General features: G+C 37.0%; 1 protein-coding gene across 1 annotated transcript; it reads right to left on the reverse strand.

Moving 5' to 3' along the window:
* Window positions 1–4,389: 4,389 nt before the first annotated feature.
* LYSMD2 (LysM domain containing 2) lies at window positions 4,390–12,369 on the reverse strand. Its single transcript, XM_012545480.3, has 3 exons — window positions 11,752–12,369; window positions 6,363–6,691; window positions 4,390–4,940 (listed from the first exon to the last, which is right to left on the reverse strand). The coding sequence occupies exons 1-3, from the start codon at window positions 12,037–12,039 to the stop codon at window positions 4,898–4,900; spliced, it is 660 nt and encodes a 219-aa protein (XP_012400934.2). The 5' UTR covers window positions 12,040–12,369; the 3' UTR covers window positions 4,390–4,897.
* Between the last annotated feature and the right edge of the window lie 6,844 nt (window positions 12,370–19,213).

A 19,213-nucleotide genomic window follows, 5' to 3' on the forward strand; every position in this document is an offset into this window, starting at 1 on the left:
ATTGATTGTTAAAGTCTTGGGCAAGATGTTAATAGTGCATACTAAACTTAAAAGTCTGACCTGTATATATTTTACCCCAGAGAGTTGGCTGCTAAACATTTACCTACATAGCACTGGCATTATGTACAGTTGGTAAGACTAGTGCTTCTGGAGTCAAAGGCCATAGTTTTAAATTCTACCTTACTTACAAATTGGTGGAGTTGTGAATGGATCCAATCATTCTGGAGAGCAATTTGGAACTATGCTCAAAAAGTTATCAAACTGCACAAACCCTTTGATCCAGCAGTATTTCTATTGGGCTTATATCCCAAAGAGATCTTAAAGGAGGGAAAGGGACCCACATTGTGCAAAAACGTTTGTGGCAGCCCTTTTTGTAGTGACAAAAAACTGGAAACTGATTAGATGTCCATCATTTGGGAGAATGGTTGAATAATTTATGGTATATGAATGTTATGAAATATTATTTTTCTATAAGAAATGGCCAGCAGGATGAATACAGAGAGGCCTGGAGTGACTTGCATGAACTGATGCTGAGTAAAATGAGCAGAACCAGGAGATCATTGTACAATTAAATATCAATATTATAGGATGATCAGTTCTGATGTAATGCCTCTCTTCAACAATGAGATGATTCAGACAAGTTCTAAGGTCTTGTGATTAAAAGAACCATCTACACCCAGAGAGAGGATTGTGGGAACTGAGTGTGGTTCACAACATAGCATTCTCCCTCTTTTTTGTTGCTTGCTTGTGCTTTATTTTCTTCATCATTTTCGTTTCTAGTTTGATTTTATTTTTCTTGTATAGCAAGATAATTGTATAAATATGTATCAATATGTTGGATTTAACATATATTTCTACTATGTTTAACATATATTAGACTACTTGCCATCTAAGGGAGGAGGGTGGGAGAAGGGAGGGGGGAACTGAAACACAAGGTTTTGCAAGGGCTAATGTTGAAGAATTATCTATGCATATGTTCTGAAAAATAAAAAGCTTTAATAAAAAAAACTGCAATTTGAACCCAGATTCTCCAACTCCACATCCAGTATTCTTTCCATAATGTCACTTGTGTGCACTATATCTCTCCTGGAATTTGCAGGATCAGTCAATAAATATTTATTAAATATCTACTATGTGCCAGGCACTGTACTTATTGGAGATACAAAGAAGGAACTTTGTTCTCAAGGCACTCACAATCTACTGGGACAGATGACATATAAACAACTATAAACAAAAAAAGAGAGAGAGAGGCAAGTAAACTGGAGATAATTTCAATGGGAAGGTATTGGAATTGAGCGGGATCAGGAAGAGGTTTCTGTAGAAAGAGAGATTTTAAGTATGATTTGGAGAAAGCCAAGAAGTAAAGATGAGGGAGAGCATTCCAACCATGAGTGACAGCCAAAGAAAATATCCTGAACAGAGAGATGGAGAATCTTGTACAAGGAACGGAAAGGAGGCTACTGTCACTGATGAAGACTAGAAACAAGCATCACTTGCATCACTGCCAGATTTTATTGATATGTTGATTAATATTACTGGACTGCTTTTTTGTTCTTTGTTTTAATGAATGACTCTCTGGAAAGAGAAGTGGGAGAGAAATATTGGGGAATTATGGTGATGCAACAACACATGTCATCTTTGTGAGCATAGTGCAGTCTGCTTTTATACACTGGGACAGTTGTATTGTTCCCTTAGGTCATGTGCTGCACTAACTCTTCTGGAATTATGATAGTCCATGACTTACAGCCATAGTAGCACCAAGAAAATACTAAGGTTACAAATATGAGCTTTTGTGTCTACAAGGAATTTCAGATTGTGTGGAATAGAGATAAGGTGAAGAACTTATAGGAATGTATGAATTCTTTTTCTCTATTTTATTTTCATTATTTCTGTGTTTCCCCTATGACCTGTATAATATATACAGGCCCATATTTACTTGAGCCTTGGCCAACTATAAACATATTTACTTAACCTGAGCTGAAGACATTTATCAGTATTTGACATTTATCGAGATTACAAATATGAGCTTTTGTGTCTACAAGGAATTTCAGATTGTGTGGAATAGAGAGATAAGGTGAAGAACTTACAGGAATGTATGAATTCTTTTTCTCTATTTTATTTTCATTATTTCTGTGTTTCCCTTATGACCTATATAATATATGCAGGCCCATATTTACTTGAGCCTTGGCCAGCTATAAACATATTTACTTAACCTGAGCTGATGACATTTATCAGTATTTGACATTTATCAATATTTAGTCTATTAGCTTGACCACTATCTTCTGGATTAAGCCTGAAGGCCTGATTTTCTGTTTCCTAGAAATTAGGAGATTTCAAGAAAACAGAAACCTTCCATTCCATTCTCTCTGAATAGCAACAACCAATTAGATGCCTCCCTCCCCCTTTCTCAATGCTCTCTTACTTGTGATGCAATCTCTTGTATAAAAGCTGTGTATCTTTACTACTTCTTTAGACCTCTTACTATAAACTTTCTCTTTCTTATCTCATGATGGGACAGCTCATCCTCCAGAGGTTTTAATAAACAATCTTTCTGCTTTCTATCTTGAGTGATCACTGAGTAGTCATTTTGGGTAAGGGTCTTCTACATCCCTCACAAGATTATTGAGAATGTTGCGTGTTCCTCCAAATATAACCAAAACCAATTTCCTTTTATTCAGTTCTAAGTAAGAAATCTGGAGTCACTGCCAAGTTATGGTTCTGGATTAATTCAGTGGGCTCTCCCATCCAACTACTTATTATGATCTGGTCAATACGGATCCTTCATCTATTTTGATTTTCCATTGTGGAAAACTTTGCTGATCTTCAATGAAAAGATCTCATAATACCTGAGTTAATATGAGATCAAGTAATATGACAGTTTTTATATTACTAGTATTCTAACTTATTTGCTTACCAATTGATCTCTAGTGACATACTACAGATCTGTGAAAATGGATGATCTAGGAGAGAAAAAAAACTTTAAAAATTAAACTTAAAAAAACTATAATTAAAATAAAAATTTATTAACACATGATAGAAACACCACTGTACAAGGAAGAGTATTGATCTTGAAATCCAAAGATCTGAGTTCAGACCTAATGCTGGACTTCTCCAAAGCTTGGTTTCCTTATCTGTAAAACAGAGATAAAAATTCTAACACTGACTATCTCTCAAAGAAAATGCTATGTAAACTTTTAAGAACTATACCCAATCTGTTTCCAAGTCCTATTGATTTTGCCTTCATAACATCTCTTGAATATGCCCCCTTCTCTCCTTCTGACCTTCTGACCATCTCACTGATCTACTAATTGGTCTCAATGTTTCAAATTTCTATCCACTAAAATCCATCTTCCACTCAACTGTCAAAGTGATCTTCCTTAAATGTGAAAATATGTATAGAAGAATTGCACATAGTTTAACATATATCAGATCACTTGCTATCTAGGAAAGGGGGTGGAGGGAAGGGGAAAAAAATTTGGAACACAAGGTTTTTGCAAGGGTGAACAATAAAAACTTTCTTTGCATGTATTTTGAAAATAAAAACCTATTATTAAAAACAAATAAATGAAAACCAAAGTAATCTTCTTTGATAGAAGGTATAGAGCAGATCTGACCACATTATTCTCCTACTCAACACTCATAATGGCTCCCTCTCATCTCCAGGATCAAATACAAAATGCCCTGTTTGATGCTCAAAACCCTTTGTATCCTGTTCTTCCACCACCGTCTTTTCACTCTTCTTACAGTTTACTCACCCCAGTTCTGGGATCCAATAATACTGGCTTCCTTGCTGCTATCCTCATGAGACTTCCCTTTTCCTCACTGCAGACACTTTCATCTACTGTCCCCCACATCTGGAATGCTCTCCCTTTTCACTTCTGCTTCTTGGCTTCCTTCAAGTCTCAAATAAAATTCTTTCTTCTATGAGATACCTTTCCTGATTCCCTTTTATGCTAGTGCTCTGTTGATTAGCTCTAATTTATCCTGTACATCTTTTGTTTGTACAGTTATTTGCATGTTGTCTCTCCATTAGACTGTAAGCTATTTGACAAAAGACTATTTTTTGTCTTTCTTCACATTCCTAGCACTTAGAACACTACCTGGCTTGTATTAGGTGTTTGATAAATGTCAAGTGACTGATTGACTATATAAATGTAGAAACATTTTCCACTAATGCAGATGAGTAATGTATTGCCTAGAGGACTGAGAAGTGATTTCTTTATGGTCATAGGACTAGTATCTGTCAAAGGCAGATCTTTTCTGATTAGAAGACTACCTTTTATCCACTCTGTCATACTGCACCAAATTTCAAAATATTATCAACAAGCTTTCTATATTCCTTTGTTTAAAAAAGTAAAAGATTTAAGTATATAAACATAGTTTATTTTCTCATTCATACTTTTTCAGTTTATTTTTCAAAATAGAGAAATAAATTTTGTTCTTCAGAATAATACAACATATGTAATACATACCTAAATATATGTATATATATATTTCACCTCATATATTATAAACACACAGCAAATTCACTCATCAAAAGAGCAGTTATTATCTATTAGATTTTTCAAAGATAAATGATGGTTTTATCTTGACTATTTAAATTCAGAAGTCTTTAGTGCTTTATTTTAAATATTTACAAAAGCTAGCCTAAAGATCAAGCCATCCTACAAAAGAGTGAGCTCAAGAATATAAGTTTACTGATCATGCCATAATGAAGACATCAAGGTATAGAAGGCAAAAAGGGACAAATTATTTCAGTGCAATTACAGTCAGTGAAATTATCAGTATGTGACTCTCAGAAATCTGTACTAAGAATCCTAAAGGCAGCCTTCAGAATCTTCAGCTGTACTCTTTAAAATCCACATGCTTCTTCTTCCAAGTCTGGTCTATTAATCATTTAACTGTGGTAGAGAGATGTTGCATAGGGACTCTCATCATCTCTGAGGATAAAAAACACAAACAGAAAATTTGAAAAGCTACAAAACCATTTCCTAGTTATATCATGAAGTATTTGAAAACAATTATCTCTGATCTTGGACAAGTCACTTAAGAAGTTATCTGCCTCAGTTTCCTCATCCATAAAATGATCTGAAGAAGAAAATGGAAAATTTCAGTATCTTTGCCAAGAAAATCTCAAGTGGGGTCACAAAGAGTAGGACACAAGTGAAATGACCTAAGCATTGAAGCCTTACAAATTCCAGAATTTTAGAATGAGTATGATGGAATCCTTATTGCTGCCCTCAGCCCAAACCCCACAGAAATCACTATAGCAACAAGCAGGTCAGCATGGCCTATGACCATATCATCTGGTTTAGACATACTATAGAAATCAGCTAATAAGAATGAAGCACCAACAGGATGCTGAGCAGGATCTTGAACCACAGACTATAGAAGGGACTTTCCCCAATGTGGCACCTATACACATTATCCTCCTTTGCTGTCCTTTGGGTGAACTCATGATGCAGACAACCTCATTTTAAATCATCACTATCACAGTAATACCCTCCTGAGTGGGTTTTCCTAAATGCATTCTGGGTAACTGCAAGGACAGTTCCACCAAAGCTTTAGAACCTTCCCATGTTAGTAAAAACCCCTCATAACCTCAAAATTTAGATATCTTGTGACATAATTAACTCCATGTATTCTACAAAAATTCTTGCTTTGCTTTGCTGGGCTGCTTCCTTACTTAAAAAAGAGGCCTCTGACTGATTCCATAAATCTCAATAAACACCTTTAATTGATTTGGAGATGGCCTGAATCCTGAATTCTTTCAGGGGACACCTCAAGTTACTTGAAAAATCCTAACAAGAAGTAACTTCAGAGATCATCTACTCCAATCCCCTCAAAAGACAAGGATAAGAAAGGGTTGGGAGATGATTTGTCCCAAAGATCACCCAGCTGGTTGATGGCAGAGCTAGAACTAGAATCCAGGTCTCCTGAATTCAAACTGAGTGAAGTATCTCTATTTTGGATCATAGATTTAAAAGTATAAGGGACCTTGCAAGTCAGTAAGCTGTCCAAATCCTAGATGAAGAAAGCTAGGTCTAGAGAGGGGAAGTGGCTGGTCTACCTTCTTATCTGATTCCTGGCACCAGCATACTGAAAAGCATGGTGCTCCTGAAGAAAAAATAAATAAATAAAGGCCCTGACTTATTTATACAAAGTAATAAAAGATAAAGACCAAAGCAATTAGATAGGGAAGCCTTAAACTGGATGCAGGAATATGATTCATATGTTCAAATGTACTTCTTACATTTAGGGAGTTTTAATTTTTAAAGAGAAAAACAAAGCATTCAAATAAGCAAAAACATTTGATTATTCTTTGGCCACTGAGGCTGTCACGTTTGAAAGAGTATTTTTACCTGCTATCTTTTAGTTTTCTGGCTGCCTGTGTTGACAACTTGATCTGCAAATCTAGTCTCTGTAGAAAATCTTTGGCAGACACTTCTTCAGGCTGAATGGACTGGATATCAGAGTCCTGAGAAACAGGAGAGATGTTCTCTTCTTGATCTTCAACTATCTCTTCTTCCTGAGAAAGATGGCTGCTGTCCACAGTTTCATTTTCAGGAGACTCAAGCGAATTAAGTCCATTGAATAAAGGTTTTTCTGATATTATAGGGATGTTCAGAGTTTTCTTAAGAAAAATACAATCATTGGTAAATAGTTTATTGGCCCTTTTTATTTGCTCCATCTAAAATACATTAAAAAAAAGAAATAGCAAGTTACATACACTTAAGTTCAAGAAAGTTAGTATTTTCAATAAAGCAGAAATAACAAAGGCATACACAAAATATCTTTACACAAGTCATAAAATGTACTAAAATGCAAATGTATTGAATACTGTACCATGATAATAAACAGAATTATGAAATGAAAGGCAAAGTTAATGATATATATTATGAGATATGAGATATATTATGAAATATGATATATAATGATATATAGTAGAATTAACATAAATATGCAGTATGAGATTACCCCTTCCCCACTCATTGCACCTAGCCTTTATCACTGGCAGTTGGCCATGCAACTTTTTAAAAATGAAGCTGTTGAGAGATATTTGTACAATGGCTCTCTTATTTTTCCTCATATATCTGATATAATATCTGATGATAGCAAGCAATATTATTTTCAACTAGTCTTTTGAACTTTTGAAAATCTTGAAGTATTTCAATCCACTCTCTCAGTTATTCCTTTGAGCAAATGACTACTCTGCTAGGAGAAAAAGGCATTTCACTTTCTTCTTTTGTAACTGAAAATGTTCAACTAGATGATGTCTAAAATTCTTTAAGTTCTAAAATCCTATTATCTAAATAGTTCACAAGGCCACTAACTGAATGCTTGTTAGGGTTAATTTTTGTTTCTTTCTAAAGCAAGGGACAGAATGTTAAAAATAAACATTCTTTAAAGCCAAGGATAGTAAGGAAAAGCAATTTTATTCTGAGAAAAACACCAGAATTCAAGAAAGTTTCTAAAAAGGGGAGAAGAGGGGAAAAAGACATATAGTCTTACTATATCATACACACTCAAATAAGATCCTAAATATAGTTGTGCTATATTTGAGTGGATTTATTAAGGATTATGATTCACTGATTGCTGGAAAGTACCCTCACTATATTCTATGTACTGTTATATATATATATATATATAAAATTTGGCCACTATATACACACATATAAAAATATATATGTGTAAATATATGTGTGTGTGTTTGTGTGTAGTGACCAAATTCTGCACAAATGATGAAATATATAAGTACTATCAATAATGACAAAAAAAGTAGCTTATCATTAATAAGGAGCTCATTAAATGATATGTTCTCACGTAACTTTTTTTTTAAGGATCTATCTATTTATTCTTTAGGGAATTTTAAATAAAAAGACAATTTGAGTCATTGGCCAGGTTTCCCATGCTGTATCTGAACATCTTTATCCTCACACTTAATTGTTTATTTTATACACACACACACACACACACACACACACACACACGGAGCGGGGAGGGGAAGAGGTTCTAAAGATAAATACAAAGAAAAAGACCCAGGCTCTGCCCTAATGGAACTTAAAACAAAAGGCAAGGTAGCGAACACCAAAACGAAACTGTAGCACAACATGGAAAGCGAAAGTGTGGCAAAATTTAGAGAAATTGAAACATTGGTTTCAAAAAGGTCTGATTACTTCCGGCAGAGCTCTCGCTTCCTTCTCTTTTAGTACTCTGGGTTTATCTTCCATTTCCCAACTAGAAATAGCTGCCCCTTTTAACAAGACAGTAACTGCCTGAAGAGAATCAATTCCCGGAGAAGGCTTGATTCGGAGCTAAGAGGGAGGGCTCTGCTGGGAGGAACGAAGCCTGACATTGCTTTCTACATTAACAATCAATCAATGTGTATTCAGAGACTTCTTGTGAGCTGAGCCGTGCTATGAAAACAATCTAGGCGAGATAAAGACCTTAAATTCTCCTTCCTTTTCCTTTTCCCTAAAATAGCATCTACAAATACATTTCAGGAGTAATATCTGAACCTGATAATTGATGCCATGAGGGCCTTAAGTAGGATTCCTCAATAAGCGTTTATTAGATACCTACTATGTGTGTGGGGGAAGGGGGGGGGGAATCTCTAACTACTGGAGATTAAAAAAAAAAAAAAAAGATAAGAAACAGCCCCTTCTCTCAAGTAACTTACAATTTAATAGTGGAGACAAAACTCAAAAACTTTGCAACAAACAAGATGTAGATAGGAAAACTGAGGTAAGCTCAGAGGAAAGGCACTAGCATTGAAGGGGATCAGAATACAGAAGATGGTATCATACAATGAAGCATCCACACTTTCTGAATAGAAATAATGATTAACCACAATTTCTCTCAAATGTGCCCATGCCCTTCACACAATGAAAGATGAGTCCAAGATAGAAACTTTCTGAGGAAAGAGCCACCAAACAAAAAACAACTTTCAAGTATTTATTCAGACCAAATTTTCCTTTCCAGTTTATAACATAAACAGTATCTTCACAGATATAGACTCCACTCTCTAAGAAAGAGAAAATAGAAAAACCTTGGTCTGCCCTTATGAGCTAATTGTAAACTGGGCTTTTTGGTTTTCTTTTTTCTTACTGTAGCTCCAAGTAACCTCAGGTGTGTAATATGAGCTTTGAAAAAGTTAATGCAGGGAGAACATAATAGTGATTGATATCTTTGGAATCAAAAAGAGAATAAAGAGCCAGAGAATACAGATGCCACACAATGGAATTGCAGAACTATAAAGATGAGAAACTGGGGATAAAAGAACCTATAATAATCAAGGAATACATTAATTGACCAGTAGTTAAATCAGTTTAGAAAAGTTTCAGAGCAAGAAACAGCTGAAGGTGGATGATATGGAACAGTGTGCCCAAGGCAAAGATTCAAACAGATTCCAGTTTAGGGGAGTTTTATTTTAGGGAACATTCAGGTCAGGATATCCATAGAATCCATCCATAGACTGTTCTACATGCTTATGACAGTCTAGCCTAAATTCAAGTGTAAGGCCTGAAAAATAAGTAGATTGTAAGCTCCTTGAGGGCAGATATTACTTCATTTTTACCTCTGAACTGTATCCACAGTGTGGAGCTATTATTACCTAGTACATTAAATATTTATTAACTTGAAAATACACATATGCATGCACACACACACACACACACACACACACACACAAGACTTTGTTTTCCTTAATGATTAGAGAAGCAGTCAAAAAGAGGGCTCTAATTTAGATTAAGGGTAAAACGAAGGATAGAATGCAGAGGGGGAGAAAAACCCACTACATTGTACTAAGCCAAATCAACTTGGATAAGTAACCTTTGTACTATGCCTATGCACACACATATACATACACATATACACATACACACATACACACACACACACACACACACACACACACATATCCTGAGATTTCCTCACATTGTGTCAAGTAATTTTATACTCTAAACAACTCTCTTCTATGTCATCAGGATAATACACAACAGAGAAATTAATGGTAAGGGCTATTCCCAAGTGTTTGATCTTTGAAGGGAAAAACTCTAAGTTTTTAGTGGTGTTTTAGTTACCAGTAGCAGAATTCCAGAGCAACAGTTCTCAAACTTTTTGACTGTTTTATTCTCTTAAAAACTATTAAGGACCCTCCCCGAGAGTTTTTTGTTCGTTTGTTTATATGAATTACATCCATTGATATTTACCATATTAGAAATTAAAAGATCTTATTTTATTATGAAAATAGTTTTGATTTTGCAGACCCTCCTCAAAGGGTCTTGTTTCTGGACCATCAAGTGTATCAGAGTATGTCTTGGCTTGTTTTCATTAATAGCACCTTCTGGAATTCTCAAAAGTACACAGCTCTGCAACCATTTAATGCCAATGAATTTTGCAGCCTTCATTGTGGTCATACACAATCAAATAGAGTTCAATCTATAAACTGATTTTCAACACATAGAAATTTAGAGTGACCTAGCAAATTCCTTAGCTTTCTCTGGTTCTGACCCCAAAACAAGTCCTGAGGAATCCAGGTAGCATAACTGAACATTATGAACACTTCACAGAGAATTCTCTACAGGGAAAATAATGAGTTCATTTGATTATCAAGTAACCTCACAACATGTTAGATACATAATACACTAAAAAGCTTTTAATAGATAAAATTGGTAAATATATTGCCATACAAATATACAAGATAGATTATTCTGTCTCTGTTCTTTGGTCTAGTAAAGACATAGTCTCATTATAAGAGTGAAGTATATAGATAAGATCATCTACTCTTTCTCTTATCCTTCTAAGATATTTCAAGAGAGAATACTGAAAAGGGATTCACAAAAGTCTGGGACGGTGGGGGGGCGGGGGGGAGGAGGAGGAGGTTTGTCCTTAACCAGCAATGGAAACTTGATCTATAAAAAATAGCTTCTTAACCTAAAAATGTATTCCCTCAAGTCTCCCTCTTCTCTCTCCAAGGTAGTAACGTAATATGCTCAAGACATCCAGAAGGTGATAAATTTATTATAAACACATCTACCTCTAAGCTCACCTAGACACAGCTCTTGGCTGCTGCTTAGCAACAGGTGTCTGTCACATTCACAGCTGCTAGTGAGCCCAGGGCTGCAATTTCACATCTAAATTAAGAAGTAGTCTATTGAACCGAATTATCCGCAGGTCCAATTGTGCCATCACTGACTCACTGCCACACCCTGCTTCTATATTAAAAAATTAAAAATTTAAAAGTACACCACAATAACAATCTATTTTTTTTTTCTTCTGAGTCGTTTTTGTCCCGCCTCTGCTTGGGGGAACACAGAGCAGTACAGCCTCCGCGCCTGAAAATCACGTTGGAGCAGTCCCCGTTCAGACCACTTGCATCTCCATTTACATTCGATAAGAGGGCATGGACCGCGTCTTCAGCGTGGCACCCCGCATGCATGGGCACTCGGACAAATACTATTCGGTGATTACGTGCAGGGCCTCGGCTCATTCATCATCCCCGGCAGCCCCAACCAGATAAAATAACCTTTGTAATCACAGGCTCAGTAACCTGGCCACAGTGGTTTCTTCCCTGCCAGATGCTCTCCCACCTCCTCCCCGCCTTAGCCCTCCGCCTCCCTTTCCCGAGCTACGCGCTCCTCCTGGATCCCCGGCACGCCAGGCCAGGGCGCAGGGGTCCCCCTACGCCGCCTTGGCTCCCTCCCCTCACCGCCCCCCCCAGCCAGCCCCCGGCTTCCTGGTCTCACCCACCGTGACTCCGTACTTGAGCGCAATGCCCTGCAGCGTGTCCCCCGCGCACACCCGATGCTGCACTTGGCGCTCGCAGACGACGACGGCCAGGGGCGCCCGCACGCTCGCGGTGCTGCCGTACGAGCGGGTCTTGGTGCGGGCCAGGCTCAGGGACAGCTCGGCCTCCTCCGACTCCGAGCCCGATCGGGAGCGTGGCGGAGGCGGCGAGGGGGCTGGAGTCAAGGCCGGCTGCCTTGCCGCGCGGGGGCCACCTTCCCGCAGGGACAGCGCCGGGGAGAAGTCCGCCATGGCTCGGCCGAGCCGGGGCCGCCTGCTGGGGAAACGCGCTCCGTTAGGGGCGGCGCCTCGTGCCCCCCTCTTCACCGGGGCCACAAGCGGAGGCAACGGGGTACAAGGCTCAGCGGAGGCATGGCCGGGACATCTCTCGAGGCCTTGGTCTGCAGTTCCCGGCGCACGCCCGCAAGCCGGTCCCTGGAAGGAGAGGCGAGAGGAACGGCGGGGCAGCTAGTGGCGGAGGGGGCTGTCACTGACCCCGGGGAGGGGCAATAACCGGCCTGGCTGCCTGGCTGCTGCACGCACGGAGAAAGCACCACCCCCGCCGGGGGAAGTGAAACTATTGTGCTTTAGGAGAGGGGGGGGTGGGATGGGGGGTGGAGGTCCTCTTTGGCAACGACTGTGGGCCTCGGGAAGATGGAGAAGCCTGCTTAGCATCGGAAGCCTACGGGAAAACTGTATCCTATGGCAAGAACCTTTTGCTTCTGACAGCGGCCCTGCCCAGGCTTGGCTCTAGAGCTCATATTACCAACTGCCGCGGCTATTGCGGGAGAACTTTGCTATTCCTGCCTCCTTGATTCCTACAGCCTTATAAAGTGCTATGGCCACCGGGCTTCTGTGTCAGACGTTCATGCACTTCATTACCCTTCCTAAGATCTTTCAGTTTCCCCACCCTCTCTGACTGCAGATGACCTCAAAGTTCTATTCACAATGTATATATATGGAACATCATGCTTCCAGCACCTTCACAAGCCAACTTAACTAAGGCATTTTGGCCACATCTTCCCAATTTCTTAAAGACATTTTACCTGATCTTCAGGAAAATGCCAGAAAGACCAGGATTTTAAGGGTGCCAGATGACTGCTCTCTTACTTAAGTGCTTGAGTGGCAGGCCTTTTTTTGGGGGGGGGGGTCCTAATTTGCCACAATAGGCTATCTACCCTTTTTTTTTTTTCTGATTCCATTAAACTTAACAGTTGGAACTTAATTTAGATATATATTGGCAACATGAAATAGTGAAAAGAGTGATGGATTTAGAGTCAAAGGCCCTGGGCCCTACCACATACTAGCTTTGTGACTCAAGGTGACATTTCTGAGTCTCTGGGTGACATTTTCTGAGTACAAGATGACATTTCTGAGCTTCTCAGTAGAAAAATAGGGGGCTGCCTACCCTGGGCAGCTAGATAGAGTAGTAGAGTAGGGAATATCTCCTGGGATTAATGAGGAGACTTCTCTTCCTGAATTCAGATCTGAGCCTTAAGGAAATGTGTTAGCTGGGTGACCCTAGGCAAGTCATTTCACTTGTTTGCCTCAGTTTCCTCATCTGTAAAATGAGCTGGAGAAGGAAATGGCAAAGCACTCCAGTGTCAGCCAATCCCTAATGGGTTCACAAGTCATCAGATGTGACTGAAAAACACAACTTTTGCCCTATACTTTCTCACAATTATTGCATCGAGTCTCTCTAGAATTCTACCCTGGCTGTACCCAGTACTTGGAATGAACTCCCACATTACCTCTCATTCTTTGTTGTTTAGTCATGCCTGATGCTTCACTGACCCTACTTGAGGATTTTATTTGGCAAAGATACTGGAGTGATTTGCCATTTCCTTCTCTAGCTGTTTTTTAGATGAGGAACTGAGACAAATAGGATTGTGACTTGCTCACACAACTAGGAAGTATCTAAGTCAGTATTTAAACACAAGTCTTCCTGATTCCAGATTATTGTACCATCTTGCTGCCTTAATCTCCTTCAGATCTCAATTTAAGCATCACCTTCTACTTTACCCTTATCCTGATCCAGCTAGCTACCAGTGCCTTGCCCTCATCCCCCATGGATCTTATAATTTATTTTGTATAAACCCACTTAGGTTAATACAAGTGATTTCTCCAAGCTAGAGAGTAGCCTTCTTCAGGGCAGGACTTTCCATTTTTGTTTTTTTATCCCCAGTTCCCTTTGAAGTTTGATTGATTTATTACCTGATTATCAGAGGCAAATGCTTTACAAAACCTTACTGACTATTCTTTTTTAATTCAAGACTTTATTTATATAATAAGAGATTTGGGTTTAATGATTTCTTAAGATTCATTACAGCTTTAAATCCTACCACTTTATAAAGTGCTATGCAAATAAGTTTGAGCTTTAATAACAAGTGTATGGAAATGTGATTTCATAGATATGAGAACCCTACAACTGTTACAGCTATCATCATATTGCCCTTTGTCAGTCTCCCTTTCTCCACTCCTCCAATCACATCAGCCCAAGCATCCTTATTAACTTATCCAATGACTTCTTCCTGACCAAATTTTTTTAAAAAATAAGTGTGGCTAAAAAATAAAAAATTTAGAAAAAAAGTCTGACTCGTTCTTTTGCTTTTTGATAGGAAATTATCATATAGTCAATGGAGAACTAGCCTCGGATCCTGGAAAATCTGAGTTCAAATGCTATCTTAAACTTTTTCCACTTGCAAATCTTCCCCCCATCCCACCCAAGAAAATTTTTCTCTCTCCCTAGATATATAGATATATAAAATAAGTATACAAATCAAAAATTTGCTGGTAATAAATCATAATTTAATGATCCACTTTCAGTTGTGCAACTCCAGATGGGGTCTTGATCCACAGTCTAACAAGTTTTGAGTATCCCACTCCTCTACCAAAAGGAAAGAAACTGACTAAATCCAATAGCCCTCTTTCTGTAGTTCTTCTTTGAGACATCTTTGTTTTTGCTTGACCAATCCATTTAGATGGCATTGTAAATAGATTAGTAGGCCTGGAATTAGAAAGATTTGAGATCAAATCCAGATTCAGAAACTTTTTGCTATAACTAGGTAATCCTGGTCAAATCATTTATCCTTTGTCTCAGTTTTCTCAACTATAAAATGGGAATCATAATAGCACCTATCTTGTAGAGTTATTATGGGAATCAAATGAGAGAGTATTTGTAAATTACTTAACAGTGTCTGGCACAGAGTGAGTGTTTAATAAAATCTTTCTTTTCCCCCATCTTTATAATATTTTTGAGCATCTACTATGTGCAGATTATTGTACTTAGACTCTAATGTCATCGTCCTCCTGCTACTTGGACAATCCTCTGTGGCCAGATAAAAGTAAATGGTAGTAGCTAGAGATTTAAGTTTGCCCTATTTAGAGCTGCTGCTGATGACTTGTCAGTGAAGTGCCTGCTGATTGTTTTTAGTTGATCTTGTATATAATTTGTGTGTATATCATTGTTTGAATATTATCTCTACCACTAGATATCAAGTGCCTTAAGAAGTGAGACAGGATTTGAACCCTGGTCTTCTGTATACTAGTCAATTTTAGAAAGCAATCATTTGAGGGAAATTCTATTCTGAATTGTATACCTTATAAGATTACTTTCAATTTTGGGATTCTGTGACTCATTCAAAGATCTTACTTCACATTTTCGTTTTAATTAAGTATTCTATCAATTTATACATGGAGAACTTTAACCCCCTAATATTACTGAGTTCAAGTTGTCAATTTTCTATTATGAATTTTGCTGTCCAAGAAGTAAAGTAAAAATGATGTGCAGAATTGATTAACGAAATTCCCTTCAAAAAACAACAAACAACTTTTAATCAAACAGAAGTGTAATGGATGAGCAGGCCTGGTATACAGAAAATCAGGGTTCAAATCTTGTCTCTTACAAATGCAGACTATGAACTTGGACAAGTCACTTCTCAATTGCTCAGGCAACTGTTTTAGGATTACAAAATTTAGAACAATTCCATCTGCATCGGCAAAAGGGATACTCCTAAGGACACCTAGTTGGTACAGCAGATAGAGCCTTGGGTCTGAGTCAAGAAGACCTGAATTTGTTTTCAGCCTCAGAATTTGCTAGCTGTGTGACTCTGGGTAAGTCACTTGATCTTAGCCTGCCTTGGTTTCCTCAACTGTAGAATAAGGACAACAATAGCACCTACCTTCCAGGGTTGTTGTAAGGATAAAATGAAACAATATTTATATCTAGTAACTATTATTTCTACACCTATGGAATTACAGATCCAGTAAGAAAAATCAAAGATAGCTATAAAACATCTAAGCTTAAACATTAAAAATGTATTAAAGTATATACTGTTAAAGCAAGCTTTTAAGATAAATAAAATCTAAAAACTAGATTTCTTTTCCCCCTTCCTTTATTCTACCTTCCCTTCTCCCCTGTCCCAAGGTGACACATAACCTCATTGCTATCTGACCATACAAATTTCCTTTTGTGATTTCCAGCTCAGACCTGTCCTCTCCAATTTACCATTTATGTGATTTTGGGCAAGTCATTTAATCTCACCTTAGTTTTTATAAAATAAAAAGATTGGCTGAGATGATCCCTCAGACTCTGATATATAAGAAGCAGATCTGTATTTTTCTCCCTAAATTCTTTAACTACCATTAATTCTTTACCCTAACCTAGTATACATTATTTGATAAAAATGTTCCTTTTAAAAAAACAAGAAACAGAAAAAAACATCCACTTTCCTAAGCTTGGTGTCAACATTTTCTCAGGATTTTATATAGTTCAAGGTCATCCAAAACTACTCTGGTGCTGTGACCTTAGCTTAGGGAATCATTCCTATGACTTCTTTCATTTCCTGCTTCAGAAATAATGAACCACTGTTTTCAGTCCCAGTCAGATATCTGTGACATTAATCCTAATCAAGGATATTTTGTTGCTAAGAACATTAAAACCTCAGTATCTGTTTCCATTTTCTATCCTACTCTTTTTTGTTTCCTCCTCTCCCAGCAGCTTTTTCTAGTTTGAATTGCTGATTTAATCTTTTTGCACTGCTGCTAATTTGATAGCCAGTTGCTACTAGTAACAAACATAAGAATTACCTTAGTTACAGGGTCTATATGCTCACTTTCCACATGCCTTTTACCTCTCACATTTATCTCCTAATGATCATTCAAAAGAGACTGGCTTAACAACTCAAGAAACAAATTGCTGAAGAATTCCTATTATACAAATTATTTTGTATTTATTATTTATTATTCCTATTATACAAATATTCCTGTCATATAAATAATAATATACAAACATATCATTCCTATTATACAAATTATTTGTAATTCCTATTATACAAATTATACAAATGATTGTTGCTATTTGTCCTTCATTTTGGAAGAGGTCAAATGACAACATGAGGTTGATGCCTTTGACTTGCATGAAAATTGGATTTAATGAAAGCAATACTGTTCAAAGTCTTCATTCTCAGCAGTTATCAAAACCATTTGATAGTGGTTAAGAAACAAGAGTGGTGGATCAGTGGACTAGGTTAAATACACATGACACAATCAATAATCAATGACTATGATAATCTACTATTTGACAAACTCAAAAACTCCAATTTCTGGGAAAAGAACATTTGACAATATTGGCTGGAAAAACTGGGAATAGACAGAAACTAGGCATAGACCAATATCTCACACCCTTTACCAAGATAAGGTCTAAATGGGTTCATGATTCAAAGATAAAAGCTGATTATATAAACAAATTGGAGAACAAGGGATGGTTTACCTATCAGGTCTTTGGAGAAGGGAGGAACTTCTGACCAAACAGGAAAAAGAGAACATTATAAAAAGCAAAATGGATAATTTTGATATCCAGTCAAAATTAGAAGAGAAGCAGAAAACTGAGAAACAATCTTTACACAGTATTTCTGATAAAGGCCTCATTTCTAAAAATAAATCAAGAAATGAGTCAAATTTATAAGAATACAAGTCATTCACCAATTGATAAATGATCAAACCGGTTTTCAGATGACAATTTAAAACTATAATCATAAGAAAAAAAATCCTCTAAATCACTTTTGATTAGAGAAATGCAAATTAAAATAATTCCAAGGTACCTTCTCACACCTATCAGATTGACTAAGATAAAAGGAAGAGATAATGATAAAAGTTGAAGGGGATGTTCAAAAACTGGGATACTAATGCATTATTGGTGGAGTTGAGAACTGATTCAACCATTCTGCAGGGCAATTTGGAATTATGACCAAAGGGCTATAAAACTGTCCATAATCTTTGATCCAGCAATGTCACTACTGGATCTCTCTCTCAAAGAGATCATAAAAATGGGGAAATGATCCACATGTAGCAACTTTTTTTGTGGTGGCAAGGAATTGGAAATAGAGTGGATACCCATCAATTGGGGAGTGACTAAAAAAGTTATGGCAATTGAATGTAATGTGATATTATTCTATAAAAAATGATGAGCAGGCTGATTTCAGAAAAGCCTGAAAAAACTTACATGAACTGATGCTAAGTAAAGTGAGCAGAACCAGGAGAACATTGTACACAGTAACAGCAAGATTATGTGATGATCAACCATGATAGACTGAGCTCTTCTCATCAATGCAGTGATTCAAGCCAATTCCAAGAGACTTGCGATGGAAAATGCCATATGCAAACATAGATAAGAACTATGGAAATAACTATGGAAACTGAATGTGGAACAAAACATATATTTTCACCTTTTTGTTTGTTTGCTTGCTTGCTTTATCTTTCTCATGTGTTTCACCTTTTAGTCTGATTTTTCTTTCACAACATAATTAATATGGAAATATCTTTAAAAGGACTGTGTGTGTGTGTGTATGTATATATATATATATATATATATATATATATATATATGTATATAAAACCTATATCAGATTGCCTGCTGTCTAAGGGAGTGGAGAGGTAAAGGTAGGAGGGAGAAAAAATTTGGAACTCAAAATCTTATAAAAATGAATTGACATGTAATTGGAAAAGTAAAATACTATTGAGAGAAAATTTTTGAATAAATGAAATAAAAGTTTTTATTATTTTCTGGAATATACATTTCATAATGACTCATACCCATTATAAATAATACTGTAAAAATGTATACAGTAATAGGAAGCACAATTATTTGTTCACTGTCCATCCCACTGTCCAACCTAGATTCTATTGATAATATTTATTATTTATATAGTAACTGCTTATTTCAACAAAATAATCAAACATTTAAAGCAATGTATGACAACAAATTGAAGCAAACTATTGATATTTCCTCATTTCTAATTATTATGCTAAATTGTAAGTCACAGAACTCAAAAAAAAAAAAAACCTATCCAGTTTTAAGCCACTGACTCTTGACTTGCTGGAATATCAAAGAAAAAAGAAAATCCCAAAAAGCCAAGTAAATAGAATA

The sequence above is a fragment of the Sarcophilus harrisii genome, chromosome 2, assembly GCF_902635505.1.
Source record: "Sarcophilus harrisii chromosome 2, mSarHar1.11, whole genome shotgun sequence".
NCBI lineage: Eukaryota > Metazoa > Chordata > Mammalia > Dasyuromorphia > Dasyuridae > Sarcophilus > Sarcophilus harrisii.

Coding starts and splice junctions, on each gene's coding strand:
- LYSMD2 (XM_012545480.3), bottom strand. CDS start 12,039: ATGGCGGACTTCTCCCCGGCGCTGTCCCTGCGGGAAGGTGGCCCCCGC. Junction 6,692..11,751: donor CGCTCAAGTACGGAGTCACG/GTGGGTGAGACC, acceptor AATGTATTTTAG/ATGGAGCAAATAAAAAGGGC. Junction 4,941..6,362: donor AGAAAACTAAAAGATAGCAG/GTAAAAATACTC, acceptor TTTTATCCTCAG/AGATGATGAGAGTCCCTATG.